General features: G+C 42.6%; 1 protein-coding gene across 2 annotated transcripts in view; it reads left to right on the forward strand.

Moving 5' to 3' along the window:
* MAD1L1 (mitotic arrest deficient 1 like 1) overlaps positions 1 to 27,849 on the forward strand; it is a 346,582-nt gene that overhangs the window by 191,216 nt on the left and 127,517 nt on the right. For both annotated transcript variants that reach the window (XM_063171763.1, XM_063171764.1), the window contains one exon: positions 2,070 to 2,160. In XM_063171763.1, coding sequence (XP_063027833.1) covers positions 2,070 to 2,160 — 91 coding nt within the window. The remainder of the gene's footprint in view (positions 1 to 2,069; positions 2,161 to 27,849) is intronic.

A 27,849-nucleotide genomic window follows, 5' to 3' on the forward strand; every position in this document is an offset into this window, starting at 1 on the left:
AAAGCTGTTCCTCGGCATTTTAGAGGCTTCCAAGAGCAGGAAAAATGAGACTTTATAATATTTGAAAATTGCCAGCAGGGGTCAGGCTTACAAATAATTTAGGCAGTCCAAACTGCATATTTATAAAGGAGACATTTCTGTGCTGAACATGATGTAGATCAACCTGCTTCTGTGGAAAAGTTTGGAACTGTTGCCAAATGAATAGGAGAGATTACTTCTTCCTCGTACCTGAAATTGCTGTTGCATAATTTTGGGATGTTGGCAGATGGTTGCATACTTTATTATATGGTGCAAGGATTTTCAGCTTAATTTAGATAATTTAAAAGTATTAAGCAAGTTAATTAATTTTTAAGAATATTCTGAGAAAAGGCTCCTGTGAAAATTGAATCCAAAGATCAATGTTGTTCTGTATTAGTTGCACAATTAATCCCAAGAAGTTAATATGTGGAAGGGGAGAGTCTTGAAGGAGCATCAGGATTTTGTTCTCTGTACTTAAATGCAAGCTAAACTTTTGTATCCAATCTTTTATACATATATCTCCTGGCTAACAACTTTGATAGAGTTCTCTGGAGGATTCACCAATCATTTGTCTAAGGCTGGTATGGTTGATCTAGTGTATTTGACCTTTCAAAAAGCTTTGAGCCAAAGGTGATAACAAAGCTCTGATGGAATAAAAAAGGAGATTCTTTGTTGGATTGATAAGAATATATAAACCCTGGAGGTCTGGCTGTCCCAGTGTAGTTTCTATGGGGGTGACCAGTGGTGGGTGCCCATGTGAACAGCACAGAACATCTGGATACCTTGCCAGGAGGCTCTCCTGGATTCCCTGTGCCCTGTCTCCAGGATTTCCTGAGCCACAGATAAGGCAAGATATTTTTTACTTTGTAAAACTTAATGCATTTTTCTTCCGTTAATTTGCTTATGTAATACAAAGTTAAAATATGGAAAATCAAAGAATAAATGTTTTCACAATGCTGAGGGTTTTTCCACTAGGTCCTAGAATGGTTTTGATTGGGAATTAGGAACTTGTCCAACACAGAAAAGGGGTTTGTGAGTAGTGAGGTGGCAGAGTTTGAGATAATATGATATTTTTCAGCTTATCAGAGCATTCAGAATTTCAGAAGAAATCTCAGGATGCTGCTTGAGATGGGAGATGAAGTTGCATGTCAATAATTGCCAAACCCATGCACATAAGAGAAAACACCTTTACTTTTACTCCCACAACAGAGAGCTCTAAATGAGCTGTTGTCATTTAAGTAAGAGATCTGACATTATTGTGAAGAGCTTTCTGAAAATATCAGGTAAGTGCTCCATAGTTAAAAATACAAATAGAATACTAGAAGCTGTTGGAAAGAAAGTTGAGAATAAAGCAGAAATCCTCATTGTATCACTGAATATGTCTGAGTAGCTCTTTGTAGTTCCAGCTTATTTCATGTCAAAAACTCTATATAAAACTTGAAGGAACAAGGAAGAAAAATAAAAATATGGAAAATCCTTGGTGTGAAGGAAGACTAAACTGAGATTGTCCAGGAAATAATAGAGGAGATCTGTACTGTGGTGTGGAGAGAGAGGTGTGGTACAATTATTCACAACTTTTCACAGCAGAACTAACGGGCACTCAGTGAAATAATCACATGTGAAGTATAAAACAAACCGAACTAATTTTTCATACAGCACATAATTAAATTGTGGAACTTACTGCCAAGGAGTATTGTGAAGGCCAAAAGTATAAATCAGATCAAAAAGAGATTTGATGCCTTATGGAGGTTTTAGCTGCTGTTGGTTATTAAACATGATGGTCTAGACTCAGTCTGTGGTTCAGAAGGTATCCAAGCTGAACTTGCTTTATGTTCAAATTGTGTATTTTTAATATACTTTTACAAATTACAGTTTCAACATATAAGCATGTCACTTCTAACCATATGTTTTTGCTACCTCAGTAGTGAAGTTTTGTGGTGCTGAATGCAGGAATAATCTGGTACCGTTTTTGGTTTCATGCTTTACTAGATTATTTGTGGTGGGACTGTGCAGGGACACCCAAAGTCAATTAATTTTCCCTTCTTCTGCAGGTTGAAAATTGAGGAGCTGGAAGCTGAGCGCAGCAAGCTGGCAGAGGAGAACAGATCTCTGGGAATGCAGCTGGAGAAGCTCACTCTGCAGGTAGGAGTGTGGAGGTCCGGAGCAGCTGGAGAGCCTGGCCTGGTCCATGAGTGCTCCCAGCATGGAGCTTCCCTGCCCTCCATCTGGGCAAGGCACCTGTGGCAGCTGCACTGCCACACCTGTGTTCTGACCATGCCATCAGAGAGGTTTGAGCTCAGGTGTGATCACACAGATTCAGTTGTCCTGTTGGATGACTCTCTGTAGGACTTCTCTTCTTGGAGCCTTAAAAATTGGTCCATGTGAAGTAGCTTCACCACTTGAAGTTGTCTGTTCCCAAATTCATTCGTGACAAAGTGGGAGTATAGACAGGGCTGGACAGCATGGAGTGGATGGGAAATTTTGAGCTTTGCTTGTGTTGAAGTCTCCTCTCTGCTGGTGTCAGTGGTGAAAGCAGAGGCCACCTCAGCAGGCAGGAGTTCCCAAGCCAGGAACTCTCAGGGCTGTTGAGGGGATGAGCTTGCAGCATCCACAGCTGTGGAGTCAGGAGGATGGGAGCTGTGTTCCCTTTGCTGTGCCTCTCTGTGTGGTTTGCCTTTTCCTGGCGCTGTCCTCTGTGACAGAAGGTGTTCAGCTTTTCTCTTGGGATAGGTCTGTGAAATCTCACACAAGGGCACCTGCAGCAGAGAAATGGACTTGGTGTTCAGCTTGTTGTCACCCTAGGAACAGCTTTCCTGTGCAGAGGAAGGGCAGGGGAGTTGCTTCAAGCTTTTGTGGTGTTTCCTGTTTGAAAGATGCTGGAACAAACAAGAACCTGACCCTGTTGGTTCAATCAAAGCCCACCCACCCTTCTTGAAGAAGAGTGTTATCTCTTCCTTCTTTTCTCTCTGATGTGCTGAACAATTTGTCATTGTAGCATTCTATTAATTTTTTTTTCTTTTTATCTCTATTTTTCAAATTTTTGTTTTGCAAATAGCTTCATGGTAGAAAACCTGCATGAAACCCGGTTTGAAATTACCCAGATTCCAGCCAGACCATTGATTTTTATCTTGACACCTATTAGACGTGAATCAAAATTTCTTTTTTTTTATAACCCATTCCTGGAGACAGGGGAAGTGACAGCTTTGATAAAGCAGAGAGCTAAGAGCTGCTGAGCATCTCTGCTGAGCCATGTTTAGTGTGAAACCTGTCACCCTGCTCTCCTTTAATTGGGTTTCAGTCATCAGAAGGAGATGAAAGCTTTGGGGTGGTGTTTGGATGCTTAGGTCTCCAACAAACACACAAGCAGCTTTGGTTTCAGACCAGATTACAGCTCAGGTCATGGTTAATCTGCCTACATGGTCTTAGAGTTGCTGGCTTTCCAAGAAGGCCTAACCAGAGGAATTCCCTATTTTAGTTGTGGTGTCTCAAAATATCACAAATATCTGCTTTATTTGTTCATACAAAGATGAACCAAGTGATTTGAGATGCCAAGTCTTGAATAGCAGGTCTAGGAAAGAGAAATCTTGGGAGTTAGTGAGCTGAATTCAGGTAATGATGCCCTTCCATCTCTCTTGCCAAGGCTGAGGACATGGCTTTAACTCCTTCTTTAACAGGAGGGAGCTCCTCCTGTCCCTAAAGTCTCACTTTGCTTATGTCTTAGAGACCTTGATGCCTAAAGTAGTTTTTTCGAAAGAGGGGGAGTAGAGAGGAAAGCACAAGAACAGAAGTATGTCAGCTGAATGCAAAAGTGTCAGTATTGATCAGTGTGTGCCCACCTGAATGGCCAAGAGCTCCTCAGAGGGAAAAACATCAGCCTTCCCAATTTTTATTCAGCCTGTGAATCAAACACCTCGACAGGCCAAGCTTAAAATGACTCTTTTTATAAACACGTTGAAAGAAGGTTTGTTAGAGTGGGAACCCACAAAGTTAAGGATAAGCTTAGAAATTCACCTCTTCTGTCAGTGCTGAGCAAATATGCTGAAAATGTCATTATACACTCAGATAAGGTCACTGAAGTGTTGCTAGTTTGACATGTTATTTATTCCCACCTCTGAAAGAAATCATTGGGAAATGATGGGTTAAAATAAAGTCTGTATCATGAAGGGAAAAAAATCGAGACAAACTGCATACAGAAGTCGCAAGGAAGTTTTACTGAACAGGAGGATGACTAAAACTACAAAAATGGGAGAAGCATGGCTTCAAATCAAATAAAGATGTAAGAGAAGGGGCTGACATTAAACCAGGTAGAATGAGGGTGATTTCTGACAAATCCTTATCTGCAGTTCTTTCTTGTAAAATAAAATCTCTGACTCCTGGAATTTTATCTACTAAAGGAAAGAAATGTAGAAGGGACATATTAAAGTTGGGAATTTTGAAGAGACAGGTTGTAGAATTAAGGCTCTGAGTGCTTTACACTGAACTGAATCTGTTGAGTTCACAAAGTTGTGTTTGGTGCATGAAATCTAGGGAGATACAGCTAATAATTCGTAATTAAAAATGCCAGTTTGAATGTATTGAGGAGTGGAGTTTCAAAAGTGTTTGTCTCCAAATCACAGAATCATTTAGGTTGAAAAAGACCTCAGATCACTGAATCCAACCTATGACCCAACAGCACCAGACCATGGCACTGAGCCATGTCCAGGCTTTCCTTAAACACCTCCAGGAATGGCAAATCCACCACTTCCCTGGGCAGCCCATTCCAATATCTGATCTCCATTTCTCTGAAGAACTTCCTCCTCTTACATCCTTTTGTATCTGAATATTGGCACAGGAATTTTGCTGATTTCTCACAAAAGCCCACTTTGTGAGCAAGGGGACCCTGATGGACTGGGCAGGGGCAAAGGAGCACCTGGAAAGGTGCTTTTGGTGTGTGACTCGGACTCCTTGAGCTCAGTATTAGCAAATGAACTAAGGTGCTGATACCTCACCTCTCCACAGCCATATAACATCTGACATCTTTTTGTATTCTGTGCCTGTGTGGGGACAGCTTGAATTATGCCTGAAGGTGTTTTCCACCTCCACACACCCTGTCTTCCAAAACCCCTTGCCTCTTGACACCTAGCTGCAGGCTGCATTGATTTTCCTTCACTGGTATAAAGACTTTAGCATGGATATCACTCACTGGCCAGGTCTTTACTGCTAATGAAAACCTCAGATTACAAAAACACAGGAGATGTAGAGCTGTAGAGAAATGACACCCGGTTGAGACTGCCTCCCTGGTGGCCAGGATATTATCTTAAGGAAAACATTTGAAACCCTGGCTCAGGAGAGGGATTCAAATACTATGAAAAGAGTGGGCTTAAACACACAATTTTATCTCATCTTCTCTACCCTCCTTCCTTTTGATGAAGCAAAAAAACATTTCCAGGAAACCTGAGCTGCTACTCCTTGGCCCATGGTGGGCAGCCTGAGATTTCAGAGAAAGGCTTGGTTTGTTTGTTATCTGAAATGATCTGGACCATCTTCCAGAGGTGCTGGTGGAAAAGTGCAGCTTGATGCCAGGAACAAAAGAGACTGATCAAATCAGTGCTTTTTGGATAAAGTGGGAGGAAGGAGTTGTGAGGAGTGTTCAATTAGCATTTCTTACTGCTAGGAGCCCTGTGTTTACAGGCAACCAAGCGGATGTGAAGTGTTCCTTATGCAAATACTACTCTCCTGCTTTTCCTGCTCTCCCCTACTCTTCCAGCTGAAGAAGAGATTCTTCAAGGTTGGCTGCTTCAAGGAAGATTGATTAAAATCAGCTGCAGTTTGACTTAATTGGAGCCATATGCTTGGAGAGGGAGCAGGACTAGTTAAAGTCCTCGTAATTAGTTCACAGCTGGTTGGTGAGAAAAATGAAACTCCAGTTAGAGTTCAGATAAGTGGATCTGTATGAATAAAAGGGAAGTAGATGGGTGGTTTTTTTTTTACATTGAGATGTGTTTGGGTTTGAGAATCACCTCTAGTCCCATAGCCAAGCTGGCAGCTTAATCCCTTTGAGCATGTGCATGTGTATTTATGAGGCTAAATGGAAAGCATCTGTATTATCAGGCTTGTTTCTAAGTAAAAAGAATCACCTGTGCATGCTGGCAGTCAAGAAAACCTAACAGAAAACTGGGAGAGGATCTCAGGATTGACAAAACACAACAAGGGCAGTTTGTCTGTGGGAAAGGGTCATGACTTGGCACAAGCTCTGGACTGTCCAGCTTTGACTGCCATGTCCCTGCTCACAGTAGTAACTGGTTGTGTTCAGCCTCTCTGTGAGTCAGCAATAAGACAAAAACACTCTCAAAAATGCAGTTTTATTCATACATATTGAAATTATTGATTTTTGCCTATTATATCAAAGCTCTGAAAGAGCTGACTGACTACATAGTGTGGGGACAGTCATCAGAAAGTTTTCCCCAGACAGAAGCTGGAATTTATGTTAAACTTTGCTGTTGGAAGGGACTGCATTGCCTGTTATGGTGTCCTTGAGGGAAGTGCCTGCTGGGTTTAGTTCTCCAGGAGTGAGATGCCCATGAATGATAGAAGTGCTGGACACCCAGATCATTCCCGTGTTTCTCTTTCCCCTTATCTCTGCAACCCTTGTGGCTGGGCTGGCCTCCTCCTTCTTTTATTGCTGTATTTTGAGGCAATAACAAAACATCTGGGAGCTGTACCCCTGGGGAAGGTGGGAAGGTGGACAGAGAATGTTTCTCCTCTTTAAGCATTAATGACTCATTTTATGGTTAGGGCTTTGGCAGCCAGGCAGTGACTAGCTTGGAGTTAAAAGCCCAAGGGAAAGCTGAGGTCATTTAACAGTCTAACTGTTCATTTTGTGACCAGTAAAGAATGATGAATGAATCATTTACACTGTTATAAAACTTAAAAGGACATAGTCAACCTTTCAAGGTTCTCTAATTGGCCTCCCAAATGCTCACATTTTTCCTGGATTATCTCCATACCTTCCCTTTTCACAAACTTCCTGCCCTTTTTTTCTTCATCTGTGCATGCAGAGGTCTGTGTTAGCCTCTGTGGCACAGCTGGTCCCTGTAGAAAACCTCACCTATCTAAGTTCCTTTTTTTATTTTCTTTTTTTTTCTAGGAGGGTTTTTTAGCTGGTTCTGGGCAACTCACTTGGCTTCTCTTCAGTCAGGTACTGCTTGTGGGAAGGTGCAGGAACAAATTTGTGTGTACTCCAGAGGGACTTAATTATGAGATAGAATAATTGAGAGCATACAGGAGGAGATCTGTAAAGAGAAGATGAAGAGAGGTGCAGGTCCAGGACTGCAGAAGGTTGGATCATATTGTGCTGACCCACTCATCCAGTGCATCGAGTTCATGGGAGCATGTGGGAGTGGATGGGGAACAGAGTGATTTGTGGTCCATTCCACAGATTCCTGGATTTAAACAGCAATAAGCTCATCTTTTACAGGCAAAGCTTATCCTCTATATTTCACAGGCAGCAGCAGGTCTGCACTGACCTAAGGAAGTGTATCTGCTCAAGTGTGTATAGGCAGAGAGCACTCTGGGGATCACTCCACAGTTTTGCTCAAAACAGCGATGGAAAACGTGATAAACAGACATCATGGATATTAATTGATGACAGCTCAGAGGTGTGCAATGCTTGCATAAAACAGGGGAGAATATTCACACAGGAAGCTGGCTTTGATTGAAGAAGAGGCCAATGAGTCTGGTTCTGGGGATGGCACAGGCAGCTGGGGGTGACAGCTGCAGTGGAGATGGGGTGGCACAGTGTGCCAGGGGCAGAGGGGCACCATGGAGTCACCTAGCATGTCCTGGTGGTTGGTCTGGGCAACACCTGTGCTGTTACACCACCTTCACTTCAATTATCTCTAGAGCTGGGCAGGAGAAGCTAAGTCTGAGCTGCTCTGCTGGGTGGGTGTCCCTGGTGTTCTCAGGGAGCTGCTAAAGGAGATGTGCTGAAATTTCACCCAAATGAATGGGAGGGAAAAGAGCTTCCCATGTAGTGCACCCATAAATGGTGCTGAAAGGATTATACATGTTGTTTGGGGAAAACCACTGTGTATCTCATGCCACGTGGATTAGGTACTGCAGGAAATCCTAGAACTGGTGTGAAATGGAAGGAGTGTAGAACCTGCTGTGATCCAGCCCCTGGGGATTACGTGACACTGAATTAGCTGGGGCTATGCAAATATTTGTACATGTTAATTCTGAATACATTGCTGTTCTTAGAATTAACAGAAATTAGAAACATTCCACAGGAGCAGAGAGGAGAAGCATAAACATGCCATTTACTTGTAGGTTTGTCATTAGGTGGTTCAAGGAGAAGCTGTTTGATGGCCTTGGTGGCCCTGATAAATGTGATGTGCAATGTGGATGTCAAATGAAACAAGGACAGGCACAGAACAGACTTGCTAATGTTTGTTAACATCAGAGACCACAAGTGCACAGGTTCACATTTGTGCAGGAAAATTTTACCAACATGCCCTTTAAAAAAATTTTTTTAAAGGGATTCACACATTGAATATTAAACACCTGAAGCTCTATAAATTCTACTGCCAGAGCTGCCGCTGTATTGTTTATTTCATGCAGCACCTTTCTCAAAGTTCTGCAGAAACTGATTAACATTTGCATAATACATTTAACACGAAAATCCAGAATAAATTCATTAATGTTCTCCTGCCACTACCCTTGAAAATATCAGCAGCTGTGTGGCATCACAAAGCTCATTAGATGAGCAGAGGGGGAGGAAGGGTGAGCGCTGGATTTCCTGAACAGCTCTGAAGCAGGAAAGGTCAGTGCACTGAGTGTCAGCACCTGAGCAGCAGCACAGGGAGCTCAGAGCAGGGAGGGAGAGCTGGGCCATGGGAAATGTCCTGCAGGAAAAGGTCTCTGTTCCACTACACAGGAAGCATGAACTTCAGGAGGTGCCGTCCGTGCTGGAGTAGGAAAATTGAGCACAAAATGCAGATGAGGATGCTGCTGCACTAAGGAGGTATATGTGTTATGCAGGGGCATAACACGCAGCTGGAAATTGTTCCAGTCCTTCCTTCTGTGGTATAAGAAAGCTGGCTTGGAACAAACCTTGGTTTTGTGAAAAGGTGTTGCAGAATAAATGGTGATGTTTTAAAAGTCGTGCAAGGCTTGGCTGCGTGGCACCAGAGCACTAAATCTGGGGTGAGTGCACTGCCTTCATGGGAGTGAGGGGACAGGGACACCATTGGTACTCTTGTGTGGTAAAAAGAGCAACAATATACAAAAATTAGGCATTTCAGCCACAACTGCACATTCAAACTCTCACTTGTGTATTTAAATCCCCACCCAAAACCTTACAATGTGTGCCAGTCAAGTAGTAGTTAAGTGGCAACTCCAGAAGGCTTCTGTGTGTTTCACTGATCCTCAGAATCAGCCTGTGGGTGAATGCCAAGGCTGATGAGACAGAAACAACCATTTAAAAATGAGACTTCACTTTTAAACTCCTCTAATCTTACTTCTCTCACAAAGAAAAAGCAAAGTTTCAGGAAGCAATAAGAGTGACTGTCCCTTTATAGTTTTCTTGTTTTTCTCTGTAGTCATTCAGTGGCACAAATTAGTTTTCAATTGTTCTTTCTTCGTTTTCTATTATTTTTCTGCTGCTTTGAATTCTGCTTCCATGTCACAGAGACAAAACAAAAATGTCATTTAGACCTGTGTAAGGCAAATAACGCTTCACAAGGTTTGTTTACTGAAGCTTTGTGCTTTCTCTCAGACTTTTATGAGTACCATGTCCATGAGTTGCAGCTCTCTCCACGTTAGGCTTTGAGCTTTTCATTACTCATTTCCATTTCAGCCTTTTGTTGATGACCCAATTATTTCTGAGTTTTTGATTAAAACAAAGTAATAGGTCACAGTTTCATGCTGGCCTTGTCTTTGTCATTTCTGTTGTGATCTGGCTTTGTAAAGTCCAAGTTTTCAGTAATATTCCTCAGCAATTTTATTCTTTTGATACTCTGGTCATGGTGCCATATTTTTCCTCTACTTCTTGGTACATGTAAAACTTGACACCATCTCTAGGAGACAAAAGGCCAGGATGTGTCACCCAGATTACAGAAAATAAATAAATTGGAATTTAATAATGTTTTCTCTGAGTGTATGATGGGGGAAAGAGGAGATGTTTCATGTCACAGTGAAGAGCGGGCAGTGTCTGTAAAGTTAAAATACACATGAGGAAATGGGGAGATGCTCTGAGCTGAAGCACTGGTGGGGGTGGCAGTGTGCATCAGAAAAACAGGTTTTTGTGAGACCTCTGTCAGGGGGACTCAGCATGTGAGATGCTGATATCTTATCTTACACGTCCCAGAACTCTTCCCTTTGATCAGCCTGACCTACCACCTCTGTGACACTTGGAGGCAGAGATTTACATTATAAAAATGGGTTTTCTCTGAAGAATTTCTTCAGATAGTAGGAAGGAAACTCAACAAGCCTCTGTCACTGGGATGTGTGGCATTGCCATTCATCTGGCAGTGCAGGCTCTTGTTGTGCCTGGGAGTAAATGGGGAGAAGTTACACCCCAATAACAGAGCATTTCTGTCAGCACACTCTGAACACAGATCATGACACAGGCCCTTCCAAGCCCAATTTTAGCTCAATTTCCATTTGCTGGTGTTTGATAAGACTTTAAAAAGACATGGATCCAGACAAGTCAGGAGAAAAGTAATTGTTTTTGACAGCTTTCCTAGCTATATTTGAAAGACAGGTAACAGTGGAATGGAAGATGATGCCTAATTTAGGTAGAAAGGCTGTTCTGTTTAAATGAGGATGGACAGTTGGAGTGGCAGAGTAAGTGAAGTGCTGTGAGAAGAGCATCCCATTCGTATCTTTTTTAAAAAATGAGCAGTGAGGGGGTTCTGTGTGTCCAGGAGGGTGTCTGGAAAGCACAGCTGTGTTCCGTGCAGCTGGAATGGGGATCCATCACAACCATGCTCACCCAAGCATGGGGCTCAGCTCCATCAGGAGCTCTGCTGCTTCCTCTGATCAACATTTAAACCCCACATTTCCTAAATGATGCAGCAGCTCTGTGCCTGTTCTTTGCATTTTTGGCAGGACATTTAAAATGAAATAAAAATTCCCTGGAAGCTGTTGTGCATGTTGGACATGACAGAAGATGTTCAGCTGAGATTGTGACCTTTCAGAACAAAGACTCTGCTTTTGAAAAGGGGGTTCATTGTGCTTCTGGCTCTAGTAAGATGAAAAACTTGAAAAACCAGTAACATGAAGGCTGTGCAGCAAGGATGAGCTCTCCAGAGGTCCTCTTGTGTATTTTTGGTTGTCTTCCAGTGGATGCATTCTTTCTCTCTGTGCAGTGCTACCACACTGTTCCAATCAGTAGTAATTACAGAAATTTTCTCATTTTTATGAGTAGAGGGATGTGAAAAGCTGTTGACAGCAGTCTGCAAGGGAGCTCAGCTGTGGAGCTGCTTTCCCTCTAGATCCATCACAGCCAGAGCTGCTGACCTTAAGGTGATTTCCCAAGGAGTCAGGGCTTGCTCAGAGGTCAATCTGTCAGTGTGCAAGGAAAAGTGTGATTAGATATGTGTGAGCTCTTATGATTAATATTAACATGGTGGAGCTGCCTGAACATTTAAATGCAACACTGGGGAATTTAATTTTTTATGTATGTATATATATATGTATTTGCAAATGATTATTAGAATGCATGTCAATGTATTTAAATGTAGACATGACTTGATGTAGCTGGGTGTAAAATAGGACTATCACCTACATTGACTCAACAGCATCCAGCTGGAGTGTGGTCAGAGGGATGGCAGGGAGGGAAATGCCTGTTCAGGAGGGAGAACAGACACTGGGTGTGGGCTTGGGCATTTTCCTTGGATATAATACAACCAGCATGTCAGACTGTGCCCATCAGGCTCACAGAAGCTGAAATGAAGGAGGGGGAAGTGTTGGAAACAATCCTTAGGATCCTCTTCAGGTGATGGGAGGAAGGAATAGTGGTTGTATGACATGAAATGGTTTCCCCAAAGCTGCCAAGTGGCTGTGCCATGGTGGCACACAGACAGTAACTTCTACAGTCAGTTTGAGGGTTGAATATCAGTGTCTTTTGACTTTCCTGCTTTCCCAAGGTCTCTGACATCTTCTGAGTGTGATGCTTCTGTTTGACACTGCTTAGAAGACAGATTTGTGTCTGTATCTGGAGATTTTTGTATGGTCCATTCTCTCAAGCATCCTAGAGGAAAAAAACCACTGGACATGCTGCAAACAGACCTGTAGGTCAATTTACCAAATGGATTCCTCCTAAGCCTACTCTCTCATCCTTCCCATTTTAGTTCCTTGACTGTTTCGTTCAACTTAATGCTCTTTACTGATGTTTTCTGCTTCCAGGGGATCAAAAAGATAGTCTGAGTCCTTTAGATATGTGTGAAAGTTAGAGATGATGCCCTTCTACCAGTTTACTCAATGATAACTTGAAAACTTGTGTCTGGGCAAGGCTGCTTCTGAAGTATTTATTTCTTCAGGCAGGCAGCTCAGGATAATGTTGAATTTGCTGGTTGGAGCAGTTAACTCAAAGCTCTTCAGAATCCAATAGATTGCCCCATAGCCATTCCTCTTATTGTTTCAGTTTATCCACAAATCTCTCTTACTCTTGTAAAATTGAAATGAAGATGAGACGACTGTCCCCATCTGAAAAGATGTCAGTGCTGCTTGAAGTCTCCTTGCACTGGCAGAAAAAACAATTGAGCTTTGAGCTTGAACTGAGACAGATAAGATCACCAGGAGATTTCCACAGCAAATGCAGAATATATTCTTCTCTAATGGATTCTTAGTGCTATCTGGCAAGTAATTGAATTGCTTGGGTTTGAAGGGAGAGGGGACTGGGTTGGGGTTTTTGATGTTTGAAGGGAGAGGGGCCTGGGTTGGGCTTTTTTGATGTTTGCTGGGTTTTTTTAAAGCTCCCAAATTTTGTGAAGATAGGGAGTGAACCGTGTTTTCTCTGCATGACACAGGATGTCTGTCAGACATGGGGGAAGCTAATTAAAATGTCACAATATGTACATGAGGGTGATGAGGCAGAAAAGACCGATCACTTCCTTGGTTCTAGGAATCTGTCTGTGTCCCTGCTACTTTCTACTCGCTGTGAAATCCGTAAGTAATTCATGCTCTGGGGGTAGGAATGAGGCCACTGGGTAAATCTGGCCTCTCTCCCTCTCTCTCTCTCACTGGAATAAAGCAGAAAATAAATTAAATCCATTCTTGCTCTGCTGCAATTACCAAGGCAGTCTCACTCCAGCTGGGTGACAGCAAAGATGCTGGTTCCTGCTGGCCCATTATAGCCAACACTGGTGTGCTCTGCCAGAGGACCAGGGCTAGCAGAGGTTAGCACTGGGGCAAACTGGGAGGGTTCCACAGCCAATCTGTTTCAGTGGACAGCATCTGAGGGGACAGAAGCAAAGCAGCATTCGCCTCTTTCCCATCCTTTTGTTTAAAAGTATGTCCTGGAAAGCCAAGGGAATGATGGAGAGAGATAATAACACACCCTTTGGTGTATTCTTTGGAAACACTCAAATGGCCGAGAGGTGGTCCAAGCCTTACAGCCTGCAGCATTGAAAACCACTGAACAACAGCAAAATGGGAAAAAAGGAAAAAAAAAAAAAGAAGGATGATCATCAGGGAAATTGCTATAATGGTAAGATAATTAGAACGCAGAATGATTAACATTAGTCAGTCTGCTGCATTGGCAAGGACTTTGCAAGTTGATATAATGGGCCTCTTCCATATCAAACATGCAGTTTTCAGCATTCAGTTTAACACTTTCATGTGACTTTAATAGAGTTCACAGCTGAAACAAGCATTTGGTGCTCATGTAACGTTGCACAGTACCTTTCCTCTCCTGTGGCTACTAGAAGAACCTTCTTTTTTTCCCTTTTGTGCCTACTAGTACTGAAGGATAAAAGCCACTCTCACCATAGAATTCTTCTACATTGTTTTGAATGACAGCTTGACATGAATTCCTAGGCGTTTTCTTCCTGTTGTGCCTGATGGAAACTTCCCTAGAAAAAAACAAATTCTGAAATTTCAGAATATGGTTTTCCTCTTCTCAAGGAGAAAATACAGGAACTCAGGATATCATATACTGATATTAAAAACAAATATTTTATAAAGTCTGCTTTATAGGGTCAATAGGACCCTCTCTGCTTATCATCTTTAATATTTGCAGATTCCTCTTGCCAGCCCTTGTGTGTGGGCCCTTTGATTTGCCAAAACTAAACTGGTGCAAGAAATGAGATTTAGCACCACATTGAATAGCTGTTTGGAGTTGAGTTTGGAGCAAAACTTGGAATGCAGAATGACCTCAGTGGTCCCCATCTCTAGTAATCACTGCTGACCAGTAAACATTTGTTCTCCTGTGATTACCAACTGACTCATGTATGGACCAGGGCACTGGATGTTTTGTCTCCCTCCATTTTCCCAGGATCTGCTGTGGCTTTCCACTTGCTGTGCTTAGACATGGGCTGCTGTCTGTGTTTGTGCTGGGGCACTTCTGGACACTACAAGCTTTCCCCCACCTTTGCTCATTCTGAGATCAGGCACATCCTTCATTGCAGCTGCTAACATCTGCTGCTGTGCGGTGGCAGAGAATCCCTTGATCTCAGTACTGTGTTTATTTTTCCTTGTACCCCTTTGCTATGAAAATAAACCATCTTTTTTCTGTAAATGTTGGAGAGCACAGTGCTCCCCTCTCTGCTCGGTGCAGGGCCCTCAGAAAGGAATTGCAGTCACGCAGCTGTGCAGTGAATATGGAGAGCCTGTTTGGGGTGGTTGGTATTTTGTGGATTATTTTCTCGCTCCTTCTGACCCTTCCTCAAATGAAATTCCTGCACTTCATCCTTGCTCTGGGCTGGGCAATCAGCAGCCACGATCGAGGGCTGTAAGGAGCCAGTGGTCAGGCATACAAAGCAGCTGGATTAGGGCTGAGCAACCAGGACTAATGGGGAGCAAGGCCGGGAGCAGAGACAGAAATATGGCAGAATAAGATTCATTAGGGATCAGATTCAATAACTGTAAAATGATGAGAAGTTTATGATCAAAGGCTTACTTCGAGCATTTTAATGACATAGTCATTTAATCCGTTTAAAGCAGATAGATAAGGAGTTAAGTGAAATCTACAGCAGCTGCCTTTCTGAGCTGTTTATGAACCTGTTCCAGGCTACAGATCACTGTGAAAGGCACAGGATGGATGCTTGCTGTAGTAATTGAATAGTATATAACGGGCTACCAGCCTTTATGGGCTGATTTACATATAAGGCTGGTAAAACTTAATGCAAACACTTGTGGTTTGTGTTATTAGTGTGCATGGCTCCTCTGCTATTTTTAAATGTGTGCTACTAGCAAGAGTATGGGATGAAGGAAAGAGCAGAGTTGTTTAAAAACCTTTCTGTGCCAGGGTATTTAACTCCCAGTGGGTGTATCACCCACCACAGGCTGTTGTGGTGACAAGATTCAGATGGGCTCTGACACTCAAACCACCCGGTCATCAACCACAGGAATTATGCATCTGAAAAAACCCGGGAGGGTCAAGGGGGCACACAAATTCTTTCCCATCTGTTCCTTCTACTGTTGCACTTTTGCCACCCTCTGTCTCTCTCTTGGGAACCCTCACCAGTTACTTAACTTCATTCCCAGTTTCTCTTGACAAACACTTAAAAACTCTGATGGGACGGTTGGTGGCATTTTGCCACCTGTGCCCACAGAGTAAAGCTCAGCTCAGTCCCACATTCCCACAAGCTTTTAGTCTCCTGGACACCACAAATTACAGCTGAAGAGCTGCATATGCCTGTGGACTGCACCTTTTTCTATTTCTCAGGTATTCACTCTCCCCTTCAAAACTCTCCAGACACACACATGGGTTTATAACAGCACTTACAGCTCCTGCATCCCACCTGCTCCTTCCCTTCCCTTTGATTAAACCCTTGGTCCTGTGCACACACTGCTGTGGAGAAGCAAGCAGAGGGGGCTCTTTCTCTACTCACAGCTCGAGGCTTGTTGAGCTGCTGGAAGCAAAGGAGTTGCTGCTGCTGCATTGTTTAAGGCCATGTTACAGCCCTGGCTGTGCGTGATGCAGACACAGGATCAGAGCTGCGATCAGCTGGTGGGGAGCAGGGAGAATTTCCTAGGGCTCCAGGCCATCTTGTTTTCTACTTATACAGAAAGTTGCTGTCCTGCAGTGGTATCGATTAGTTTTAAAATAGGAAGGTGATAAATGGAGATTTCAGGTGGTTCTGGTCAATGTGACTGCAAGGGATGGAGCCATTTAAATCGAGTCTGGAATATCTTACCTTACCTCATGCTGCTTTTCCTAGGAGGGATCTGCTTATGGCTAAGAGGAACAGTGTGCTCCCATGGAGGGGCCTTCTTAGCTTTCTTTGCTTGTGCTTTGCACAGGAACCACCTGCATCCTCTTCCTCCAGCCACACCAACTCCCTTTTTTCTGCAGTGTTTGGGATGCCTGTCACAGCTGCTCAAAGGCTGCTGCATGTCTGACAGACCAGCCAAGGCTGAAGGTTACAAATCCCTTGCAGCATCCCCTGGCAGCCAGGTTATAGATCAGGGTTTAAGCAACCTTGGGTCTGCTGTCAATCTGCATGTTCCCATTTCCTCAAAGAGAATTGGAAAATATTTGTCTGGTTTGAAAATAAGTGAAATTTGTCTTTTGAAATAGCAGACAAATCTCTCATTACTCCACTCCCCTGTTGCTCCCCCGTGTCCCTGTGTTTTTTCAGCTACCGTTCCTTCTCAAGAGCTTAGAGACTGAGCACTTGAGAGTTCACTCGTAGAAAATAATATACAAAAAACTGGATTTTAATTCATCTTCTGCCTTCAAGTACCTTGTTCTTTGAGGGTGCTTGTTGCACTCTATTTACACATGACTGTTTCAGTGGTGATAATGCTTTGGACTGGCAGCAGCTGCCCAGATGAGAACCGGCAGTGCAGCACAATGACTTACCCACAATAAAAGTAGTTCTCTACTCCCAACCCTCTGTCAGGAACACTGGAACAAGTTTTTAATCTCTTGAATGCAAAGGTTGTCTGGTCTCTGTGGTATCACACAACCCATCCCTGACAGAAGCCCAAATTAGCAATAAGGTTGTTGCAAGCAAAAAAGTCAGAACTCAGGCTCTCTTCTTCAGTTATTTATAAATATGTGTTATGTCTGGAAAAGTAAAACCTCCATGTAATGTTCATGAGGGGAGAGGCAGGAGAAAAAGCTCAGCAGCAGCAAGAGGAAGATGGTGCCAAAGCAGAGCTGGGGATGTGGCTGGGTGGTTGGCAGGGCACAGGTCTGGCAGGCAGGAGGTGATGCCATGTCCAGCTCTGGTGTGGGTGTGACTGAGTGTAAGTGGCTTCTGTGCAATCTGTAGATAATATCCCTGAAATGTGGTCACTTGTGCTGTGAAGGAGAGGCTCAGGCCTTTGGCCACAGCAGTCCTTGTGTTGGCACAGTGTGGTTTGGAGATCACAGAGGGAGGGAAACAATTCTGAAAAAAAAAGGTTTTTCAGTATCACAGTTCCTTTGAGCATCTATTACACCTGTCCAAATCTACCAGCTTTGATCCATTGTCAGATTCTGGCACAGTTAAATTTGCCTGGAGCAGCTCTGGACTTCTTTGGGCACAGCTGGCTGATCTTCACAGAGGTTACATGGACTGCCCAGCCTGGCAACCCAAAATTTGCTGACCATCTCACCTGGCAGAGCAGCACTCCTTGTTCTTTGCCAGGTGGTATTCCATTCTTTTTCCATAGGAGGCTATCTCATTTAACAGCTTTTGAGAGAGGCAAGCACACTTGTGTGTGGCTTAACTTAATATACAGGCTGCAGAGCTGAAGTGAAGGCACTGATCAGTTCTTACAGTTGAGATAACATTCAGAAAACAAATTAGAGTTTGCAGTTGGTACGGATCCAGGCAGAATTCATAAAATTGAATAGTATTTCCAAGTTGAATGTGGACAGGCTTATTATGGATGCAGAGAAACCAGGCATGTATTGAGGAACTAGAGATATTTGTGATTTTTTTTTTCTTATTAGTATAGAGAGGCAACCATGTTATGGTCTCCTGTATTTGTAATTTGGGTTAGAATTACTGGCAGTAGTAAGGAGGTAGTTGGGGGGAACAAAGCCTGAGAGTAGTGGGCTGGGTTTTGTCTGTTGCAGAAGACCAGTGTGCAGCTGGCTGGTGAAGCTGGCTTTCCCAGTGTGGCAGCTCATGATGTTCCAGGTCTTTCCTGAGGGCAGAACCATAATTTTTTATCTGTCTGAAACTGTGCTTGAGGCACATGAAGAACCACAATCATGTTGTTACTGTGGCTTGTGCATGCTGGAGCAGAAATAATATGGGATTACAGGGGGAAATGATGCTTTTTCAAGGTGTTTGCTTTTCTGCTCCCCTTCCACTCTGCAATCCTTCAGGTGCCCCCCAAAAGTGCTCAAGACTTGATGTCACAGGGCAGCTGTGGGAGGTGGGAGACTGGCAGCAGGATGTTGGGTGGAAATGGGAGAGATAGTTTGTTAAAGCTCATTTAATGAGAGTGAGAACGTGTGCAGAATGGTTATTTTACAAAGAATGTGTACACGTGGTCAGGGGTGTTGTAGACAGAGATATGTTCGTGTTTTTTGTGACTTGTAGAGCTTTTACATCTTAGTCCATCTTTATTTCTCTCTCCATCATCTCCCAGAAAAGTAGTTCTTAAATTGGCTTTACTCCCTTTAAATAAGGATGGACACTCCCTAATGTAAAGCCTAGAGATCAAAAAAGATTGCAGGAGACAAATCTGTTTCCATTCTCTGGTTTTTTTTGCACTCTTAAACACCAAATAAGCCTTGTAATTTTCCAATGAGCCGGATTACATCTGTATGGATCAGCATCCACATGTTCAAGTTGTCATTATGGCTGTTAGAAAGACATTTCCTTCAGGGAACAAAGCACAATCTCAGTGGCTGGGTCTTAAGCATCATTCTGATTTTCCATCACCTGAGGATTTGAGCAGCCCTGCCGCTCTGGAATATTGAAATGAACATAGATTTGAAAGTATTTTTATATTTAGAGGCATTGATTCTAATATAATTTCTCTACAAATTAAAACTCTCCTTGAAAAAGATTAAACTGTCAGTGATAACATCTAAGTTCTTGTTATGTCTAAGAGGAATAAATGCTGAAGTTACAGAATTGTCTGGAGGCTTATAAAGTAAGAGGGGGAATTAATGATATGAGAGAGAATGGATAAAAGTATTGGATAACACTTTTTTTTGAATTGGGGGAAGTGGAATGAGTTGAATTAAGAAGTTTATGGCCAAAAAGAATACCCATTAGTCTGATATAACAGAAAAATACAGTTTTAAGAGAAATCTGCCCAGTGACTTGTGGTTGCTCCATAGACTCTTTTTAATAAGATATCAAATATTGATTTAAAGACACTAAGTAATAGACAATGTATTGGTTTCCCTGGTTAGCCATCCCTATTAAAAATATGTATTATTTCCATTTCATTGGCTTCACCATGAAGTGAAGCTATCAGGTTCTCTCTATGCTTTTGTTTGCTACATTAAAGAACCATTTAGTGTCGGATTTCCACCGAAAACCCAGATCAAATTGCTTCTGCCTTCTCCATAGCAGATAAAATAGTTTGATTTCCATTAATTTCTCAGCGGAGGATGTGTTTTTTTCAGACCATGAATCATTCATGGAAATCTTCTCACCACTTTCCTTAATTTTCAACAACACTCTCAGGCCTGCACACCTCACCTGGGTGTGTTATCACTGTAGGGGTCTCATCAGTGCTGCCTTCAGGGAGACACTATTGTTTCTTTAGCCCTTCCTGCTCAATGATACATAAAGATTCTGGCTGTTCCTTGTTTTTTTCCTCCACACAGCATTAAATTAGAGGTAACCTTTAGTTATTAACTGTGGCCTCCTGACAGACAGTGTCTCCCAGAAAGTACCTGCTGTGTTTTGTGCCTGAGACCGTTCTGCTCCCTGGGATCTCTCACGGTGCATTTGAATTCATAGGGAATGATTGTGCCTGGCACAATCAGATTTCTAAGCTATCTTTGTGGGCTTTATTGTTTGCTACAATTCTGCCTTTGTGTTATCTGCGTATTTTAGTAGGGTTTTATTATTTTCTTATATATCTTAGAGAATGTGTGCTGCATACCATTGGCCAAAGGAGCAATTCTTGTTGAGAAAGTAACAGGGAAATGTCACTATTATTTCATCAGCTTTTGGGCCATTTAAAAACTGCCATAGTCTGATTTTGCATCAGGCTGGTTTTAAAAGAAAATGCGATTTTGATACCGAGGCAAATATATTACAGAATTCCTATTCTGTTGTGTCAACACAGTTATCTTAGTTAACTGGACTTGAAATCTCTTCAAGTCTGTTTGACAAGACCTGTTTTCCATGAAATTGTGTTACTTGCTTTTTCTGATATTTCCTTCTAATGGACTTATGTATCAGCCCTGTCTTGTGAGTTTTAAGGAGATTCAGTTTGCTGCATTCTGGAAGCTTCATGAAAAGCGAACAAGGCAGCAGATAACTCGATCTGTATGAGGCGAGCTGGTTAATCTCATTTTTCAGTCTTCACAGTCTATTCACCAGCCTGTGCTGTCTCATTCTGACTGCAGTAAAACGTGCAGATCAATACTGCCAATGGGTGATTAGCAATTTGCAAACTCCAGTAAGTGAATACATCCGAGTCGAGGTTTGGAGTTGGAGAAGAAAGTGGAGGAGGAGTGATTGAGTGGGCTGAAATAATGAAAACAGATATTTCCTCTCAAGTGAAATGTAAGCATTGTTGAGCTCTGTTAAGCAAGACGATGGCAGAGATTTGTACTCCTTTCACAGTGATTACAGAAAATAATATTTTTTTCTGAAATTGCTAGCATCAAATATGCTTTTCCTTTATCACCCCTCTTGATCTTTTTTTCCTCTGCTGTTGACCTGCTGGAGGATAAAAATGTCTAAATGTATGCAACTGAGATGTTTATCGCTGTTCTTGAGGCCACTTTTTGCTTCAGTCAAATGAATTCCAAGGTGCTTGTCTACTTCTCCATTTCAGGCAGAAAATCCCTGCTTTCTGTCAGTATATTCCATACCAAAGACAATTTTGGGGCTCTGCTCATGGAAACAACTCAATAAATACCTTTAGCTCACTTGGAGACCTCGTACCACCAAAGAGTTCAGCTGAAGTAGCAGCAATTTTAAGGTATTAAAACTGCATTAAAAACAAAACAGTTAACTGAAATATAGAAAATTACCAGGTAGTTCCTACGTAGAAGGAAAATTGCATTCTCCCTAGCAAAAGTGGTCTGACCCCCGAAGTTCAGGGTGACTGTGTGCTTAAAGATGCCATCTGAAAATCTGTGGTAAGAGAAGAACAGGAGGGCTCTCTTTCAGGTTTGCTCAAATGAAGTTGAAAAGATCCCTTCTCATCTGCAGCCAGGCTGTGTTTCCAAGTCATGCATGTGTTGTCTAATTAAAACTTAATGGGAAGGAAGCAACTACCACAGTGCAGGAGCATGTTGTGGTAGCTGTAGTGTAAGGCTGAGCTCTCCTCTCCTCCCTGGATTGTTGTACAAAGCCTGGAGAACTGGGTTCTCACTGAGAAACACCAGAAAAGTAGAATTTCCCCTCATCCACCATTTTGTTTCATAAAAATGCTGTGATGTATGTTGGCAATGAGGAAAGTGATGATAAAATCAAAGCTTGAGTTTTATACAGCAGGAAGTATTGTGTTTTGAAGGAGGTTTTGTAGGGTCTTAACAGTTTAAAGATTGACCTGGCAGTCATAATTTCTGGGAAAACCTGGCAGTGAAATTTAAAATCATTGCCCCTTCACATCTCTGTGCAAAATGTGCTGGTTGCTGTCCAGTCCATTAGCACAGTGACGTAAAACTGGTGAAATAAAATCCAACTGGAGGCAGGACAGTTGTATTTCAGACCATTAAGTCATGCACTGAGGATTGGACAGTTGTGCCTACTAAATATATTTCAAGATAGATTCAAATTGGGTTTGGCTCAATTTCACAGCAGTCTAAGCCTGAATAAGGAAAATGTGTTGTTGGAGTTGAAGTGATGTAAGTCAGGTTTAGCATGTTTGACAGAGACATTTTGCTAATGGCTTGGTGATCCCAGTGTGACTTCTTAAAGCATTTTTCCATATCTTTGGTTCAAACTGCATTTACTTGAAAAGACATGAATAGCAATTGAAGCATTGGAGGCAACCAAGAAGTATTTTCCCCCAGGGAAAGCCAAGAAGGGATGTTTCAGCAGATGGTTGTGCTGATGGAAGTCGCCATGTGAACAGTCTCACCCAGCACACTGGGTATGAGATGTTGGGAGGTGTAGTTTGTTACCTACAGAGAAATGCAGCTGAAATGCACCTATGCAGCTGAAATTGTGAAACCTGTTCTCTTGCCAGAGGTGGATTTCTCTTTGTCATAGGAATAGAGGAGTTTAAACTGAAATTGTGCTCCATTGCCAAGGCTCAGGTGAATTCCTTGTGCCATCTGTGGATGGCTGCTCCTTCTCTCCCCTCTGCTTCATCTTACCCTGTGATGTTACAGCTTGAAATTCCCCCCTCACAGCCCAGGAATTTCCTCCTGTGGAGGCTTTCTGGGTCTTGTCCTGGTTGGGCAAAGCACAACCAATTTACCAGCTCTTGCTTTCTCAGGCCATATGTAACTAGTGAGGGTATTGATTTAGTTTTGATGTGATGTAGTTTATAAATATGCATGAGGATTTAGGGTTATTTAACTGTGCTTGTTAATTCTCCTTGCATTGCTGACTCTTCTTGTTGAGGGTTTCTTTGTATGCACAGCAACCTCTTCCATGACAGCCCTGTTCTCACTGCCTGGGACATCTTGAATGTTTGTTAATCCCAAGTCTGGAGAAACTCTTAATATTCAAGGAATGAAAGGAGACAAAGTGATGCCCTTCTGCATAGGGACCAAGGGAGAAGAGTCCAGCTCTCCAGGGAGTTGGGTGAGGAAACCTGGGGCAAAAAGGTAATCATCACAAGGTGAGGAGGAGGAAGGAGATGGAGACCTTTTTCATGCTCCTAGAGAAGGGGAAAATAGCTCTTTTCATCAGGGATGCTACAACTTGCTTAAATTTAAAAAATAATTAACCTGATAAAATGGTGAAAAGGAAGGGAAAGCCAAACGTTTGTCTATTTGCCCTGAGGAGATAGAAGGGAATGTACCACTGAATCGATATTTGGATGTCTTAGACACTCAGGTCTCTTACTTGAGAAAGAGCAGAGCAAACAGAAGAGGGTTCTGCCTGCTCAACGCAGCTGAGGGAACTGCAGTGACTCCTCATGGTGAGTAATGTAGGTGACTGCATGGATAAAAGAATGATATGTACATGGGTACATGTTTTTCTGAGATGTTGGAAGCTTTCTCATTTTCCCTCTGTGCAGTTACCCATTACTAGAGGAATTCCTACCTGTACCTGGTTGGACTTTGTGGTGACATTGAGGGAGATGAGCTCTCCCCAGGGGCAAGACAGCCTCCACATCACTGTGAAGAGACGGTGACAAAATGAATGAAACCTGGCAGTTGTGCTGTAGCTGCTCTTCCCCTGGGTGTGTGGCAGGGCCATGTTTTGTTTCCCTCCTTTCCCCTGTCAGCCTGGCCACAGCAGAAGGTGTGTGGGAGGCGGTAACCTGCACAGGGAGAGGCTGCACTGCAGCTTGTTTAACCTGCAGCACATTTGCTGTGAATCCCACTCAGACACTGCCCAGCTGCCCCAGGAGACTGTCAGAAATGAGTCCTCCAAAGCTCTTGTGTCTGTCATGTTTCTGTGTGATGGGAAAAGGAATTTGACTTGCTTTTTGAGTGGAAAAGCTTCCAGCTTGAGGCAGGAATCTGGTAATGGTGGTGGGTTAGCTCAGGGGGCAGCCAAGGCTGAGGGTGCTCATTCATTCACTCAAACACAGTGGGTTTGCCTTGTACCCTGCCAGGTTAGAATTAGATGTGCAAGGACATATAATAGTACTTTATATACATTAAATTACAGGATCAAAATGTCCTGGTGCACTTAAAGCCTTTAGGAGATTCAGCATTGCTGTTGAGGTTGACCTCAGCATCCAGCCTGTGCCATGTGTTTGCTGTACAAATACATAATGTGATTGACAGCGCTTCTTGTCACTTGTTTTTCAGGCTTTTATATGCTCAGATGAACTTTGATGCTTCCATGAAGGCTTTTACATAATTTTTAATTATGCATCTTTCTTTTTATACCAGATAGTATCTTAAAAAAATACCCATAGAGGTTTTGCTTTTTGCTAATGAGATCCATTAACTGGAAAATCCTATTACATTGCAGTTTCACTTTGCTTTATAAAGTCTTGAAAGCAGGACCTCTGCTGTCATACTTCACTCTGACTCCTCCCTTCCTATCTGGATACTGAGGGTCCTGGTCTAGCACAGCCAATTTGCGTTGCTTTTCTCCTCTAGGATCTCTCCTTTAAGTCAATCTGAATTCATTCCAAAGTAGAGCTTTACCAGGAAACACAGAATTATGGAGGATTAAAGCAAGATTTAAAGAGCATTGTCAGGAAGGAAAGCTTTGAGTGGCTGAATATCTGAATTGGAGTGAATACTACAAAAAAAACCTCACTTCAAGTGTCTCTTGTCTTTCTGGTCTACTGAACAGTAACTGTATGTGCATGTTGCAGAATAAAAAAGAGAGCAGCTAAGAAATAGTTAAACTTTTTGGTAAACTGTGTGTACTTCTCTTGAAAACCTAGATTTGGTCTGACATCTCTCAACAATATTCTCAACCAAAGTTACTTGATTTGTATGGGAAAGTTGATAGAATGTTTTTTTGAAATTCAGATCTGTGAGAGCCAGCATTTCTCACATATAAAGTTAAGACTTATCTCTGAAAAGGAATTTTTATAACTCACACTATAAGCTCTTTGGGGCTGTTTTTAGAACCTATGTGCTTTTTATTTTCAGTGTCTTTATCACAGGTTTTTGAACCAGCACAGGTCTCCTCTGCACGCTACTAGACTGTAAATAATAGCAACTTTTTATGGACTTTGTTCTCAGGAAAGACAGGAATCCTTGACTTGAAAAAAATAGTGTAGAAACCCTGGAATTCAAGTCTCTAGGTGGTAACAAACCATCCTAGAGCAGACTATGATTTTCCTCCATTTCAATAAAAGGAAGAGCAGCAATTGAAAAGGACAGTGAACATTTGGATGCATTTTTTCTTTTAGATTATCTCAGCTTCATGCCATTCCATGTCTCTCTGTCCTGACTCTTAACCTTCTTGTCACGTTTGTTTGCATCCCAGACCTCATCTGAATGCCTCACTCAATGCAAATTACAGTCTTGCATCCTCCAGGGAAGAACACGTTTGAAAGAGATACAGAAAACAGATCTCCTTTTAAAACTGTACCTGAAGGGCTTCCACACCACCGCTAAGGCATTTTATTTTATTACTCCCATTGTAGCAGTGTCCAAAATGTGTTACATGTTGTACCCAAAGATATGGTCTGGTGTTAGAGCAGTGTGATTAGGGTGATTAGAGCTTTTTCGCCTGTGATACAGCCTAACTCCAGCCACCTCCCTGTCTCACTGCTAATTTGCTGTAGATGCTGCAGTGAAAGAGGCCATAGGGAGGAATATCAATGAGTGTGGATGGTGTGGAAGATCTGCTCAGGAAGGAACAGAAAAACCCCTGTAGAAGCCTTTGTAGGAGGAGCAGCTGTTCCAGGTGGCCTTGCTGATGGAGAGGGGAAGGTGATGTGGGATTACTCACTGCTCCTGAGAGCAGGGATGCGGAATTTGTTGTTCTGGTGGAGGAGAAGAGGCATAACTCAGGCTAACACAGAGTGTCTTCACTGTTCTGGAAGTGACTGACGTGGGTGTTCAGGAGGCCTGAGGTGAAAGGTTTCCTGAATCAAGGTGTATGAGCAAGAGGTAGCACCACCTGGGCAAGGAGAAAGATCTTCCTGTTTTGCAGAATAAGTAGCAGGTGTTGTGCTAAGAACTGGCTAAGATAACGATGGAAAGGTTGCCCAAGTGAATTTCTGCTGCCAGGTTTCAGTGTTGTGTGTGTGCAGATGCACACAAAAAAAACACATGGAGAGAGAAAAAGGGTAGGGAAGTGCCATGAGACCTGGTGGGAACAAATGAGCCTTTTCCCAACATCCAGCACCTTCTGTTTTTCATTTTTTTTCCCCCCCAACTGTTTCTGATGTCAAGCAGGCACATACTGGCAAAGCTACAAGGAGCAGGTGGTGGTTGTTGCTTATTTGTTAGTTAGCTTTGTCTCATCTTTGCAATCCATTTTTGTTAATACAGCTCCTGTTCCACAGGCTTTAAAGATCCCTTGGTGTGGTTATCTTGTGTGACAGAGGGAGCTGAGGCTGGTGAGCGTGCTGTGCTTTGTGCACTGGGTACACAGGGAATTCTTTGGGATGCAGTTTACTTTGGGTATTACTCTAATCACTTTAACGAGCCTGAGCAAAGAAACAAAAAGAACAAAACCAAGAAACAGAATTTCCATTAAAATGGCATTTCCTGAGGTGGGATTAAGCTTTCTGAGGCTGCCTTGTACTGGGTACAGAAATGCCTCCAATAGCCTTTTGTATGAGAGAGTTGAGTAACCAATTTTTTTTTCTTTAAGCTGTTAAAGTTAAAATTTAGGAAGATCAGGAGAAGCTGCCCACCTGAATAGCCAGGCAGACTCTAGTTAATAAGCTACTACAACAAGAGCTGTAGTTGTTGGTGACCTTGCATGTGCCTTTCATGTGATAAATTCCAATTTTGCCTTCCCGCTGTTTTTTTCTTCTCCATTTTTGAGTGAAATTTCTGATGGGTATTGATGCAGGACTAACAGCAGACAATTCTTGACATAAATGCTGAGCCATTAACTGTAAGCTGAAGATAAACACATTCAAAGACAACTTCTAATGATATGTGACTTGTCTGCCTTCATAATTCGGTGGAAGCAACGGGGTGTTCATTAGCTGTGTGCAAAGCCTGTGTGGCTGTGTTTACCCACAAATACCACATGTTTGCAGTGAAGCCAGACAGTCATTCCAGAAACCACCAGCCTTGGGAAAGGCATGCTTGAGCTGTGTAAAGGATCCATAGTCAGGAGGAGGCACTGAATCCCAAGAATAAACCTGCAGGTTCCCAAAAGCAGTGTCAGCTCTTGTAGCATCAGAAACCTGGATTTTGCAAGAATTCTGTAGCTGGAGCCTGACACAGTGAAAGACCAGCCAGAAACATTGAGTAACATTTTGTCCCATTTTGTCCTGTCTTTGGGGGATTCAAGATGTGCCCCCTCTGTTTTAGTCCAGGATTTACCCAAGTGTACCACCAGGCTGTGCCAGCAGTGAAGTCCCATCCTCTGCTCAAGAGTTCAAAAGTTCAGTTTTGGACATTGACCACCTGCATATACCCAATTACCTGCTGTGTGTTAGTGTTTACAGTTTAAGCTACTCTTGTGCCTACAAGAGGTAGTAAATGGAAGCAAGAGCATTCCCTGGCCAGCTGGATGCTTTTCAAACACGTCTCTTCCACCATCCCCCCAACTGATGCTTTATGTTTTATATCTGTACATAAGAAACTTTCCCATGTGTCTCCTACAGCTAGATGCAGTCTTTATTTCAACAATTCTTCCAAGGTAACTACTGACCCATTTAAAGCTGATATAATCTACTAAGCTCCTTATATGTTTTCTGTTTAAGTTCTCCAGTACTGAATAACCTGTCCCAGCCCAGAAACCTTGGAGATTTCTCTCTTAAGAAGTC

Source organism: Melospiza melodia, chromosome 18 (assembly GCF_035770615.1).
Source record: "Melospiza melodia melodia isolate bMelMel2 chromosome 18, bMelMel2.pri, whole genome shotgun sequence".
Lineage (NCBI taxonomy): Eukaryota > Metazoa > Chordata > Aves > Passeriformes > Passerellidae > Melospiza > Melospiza melodia.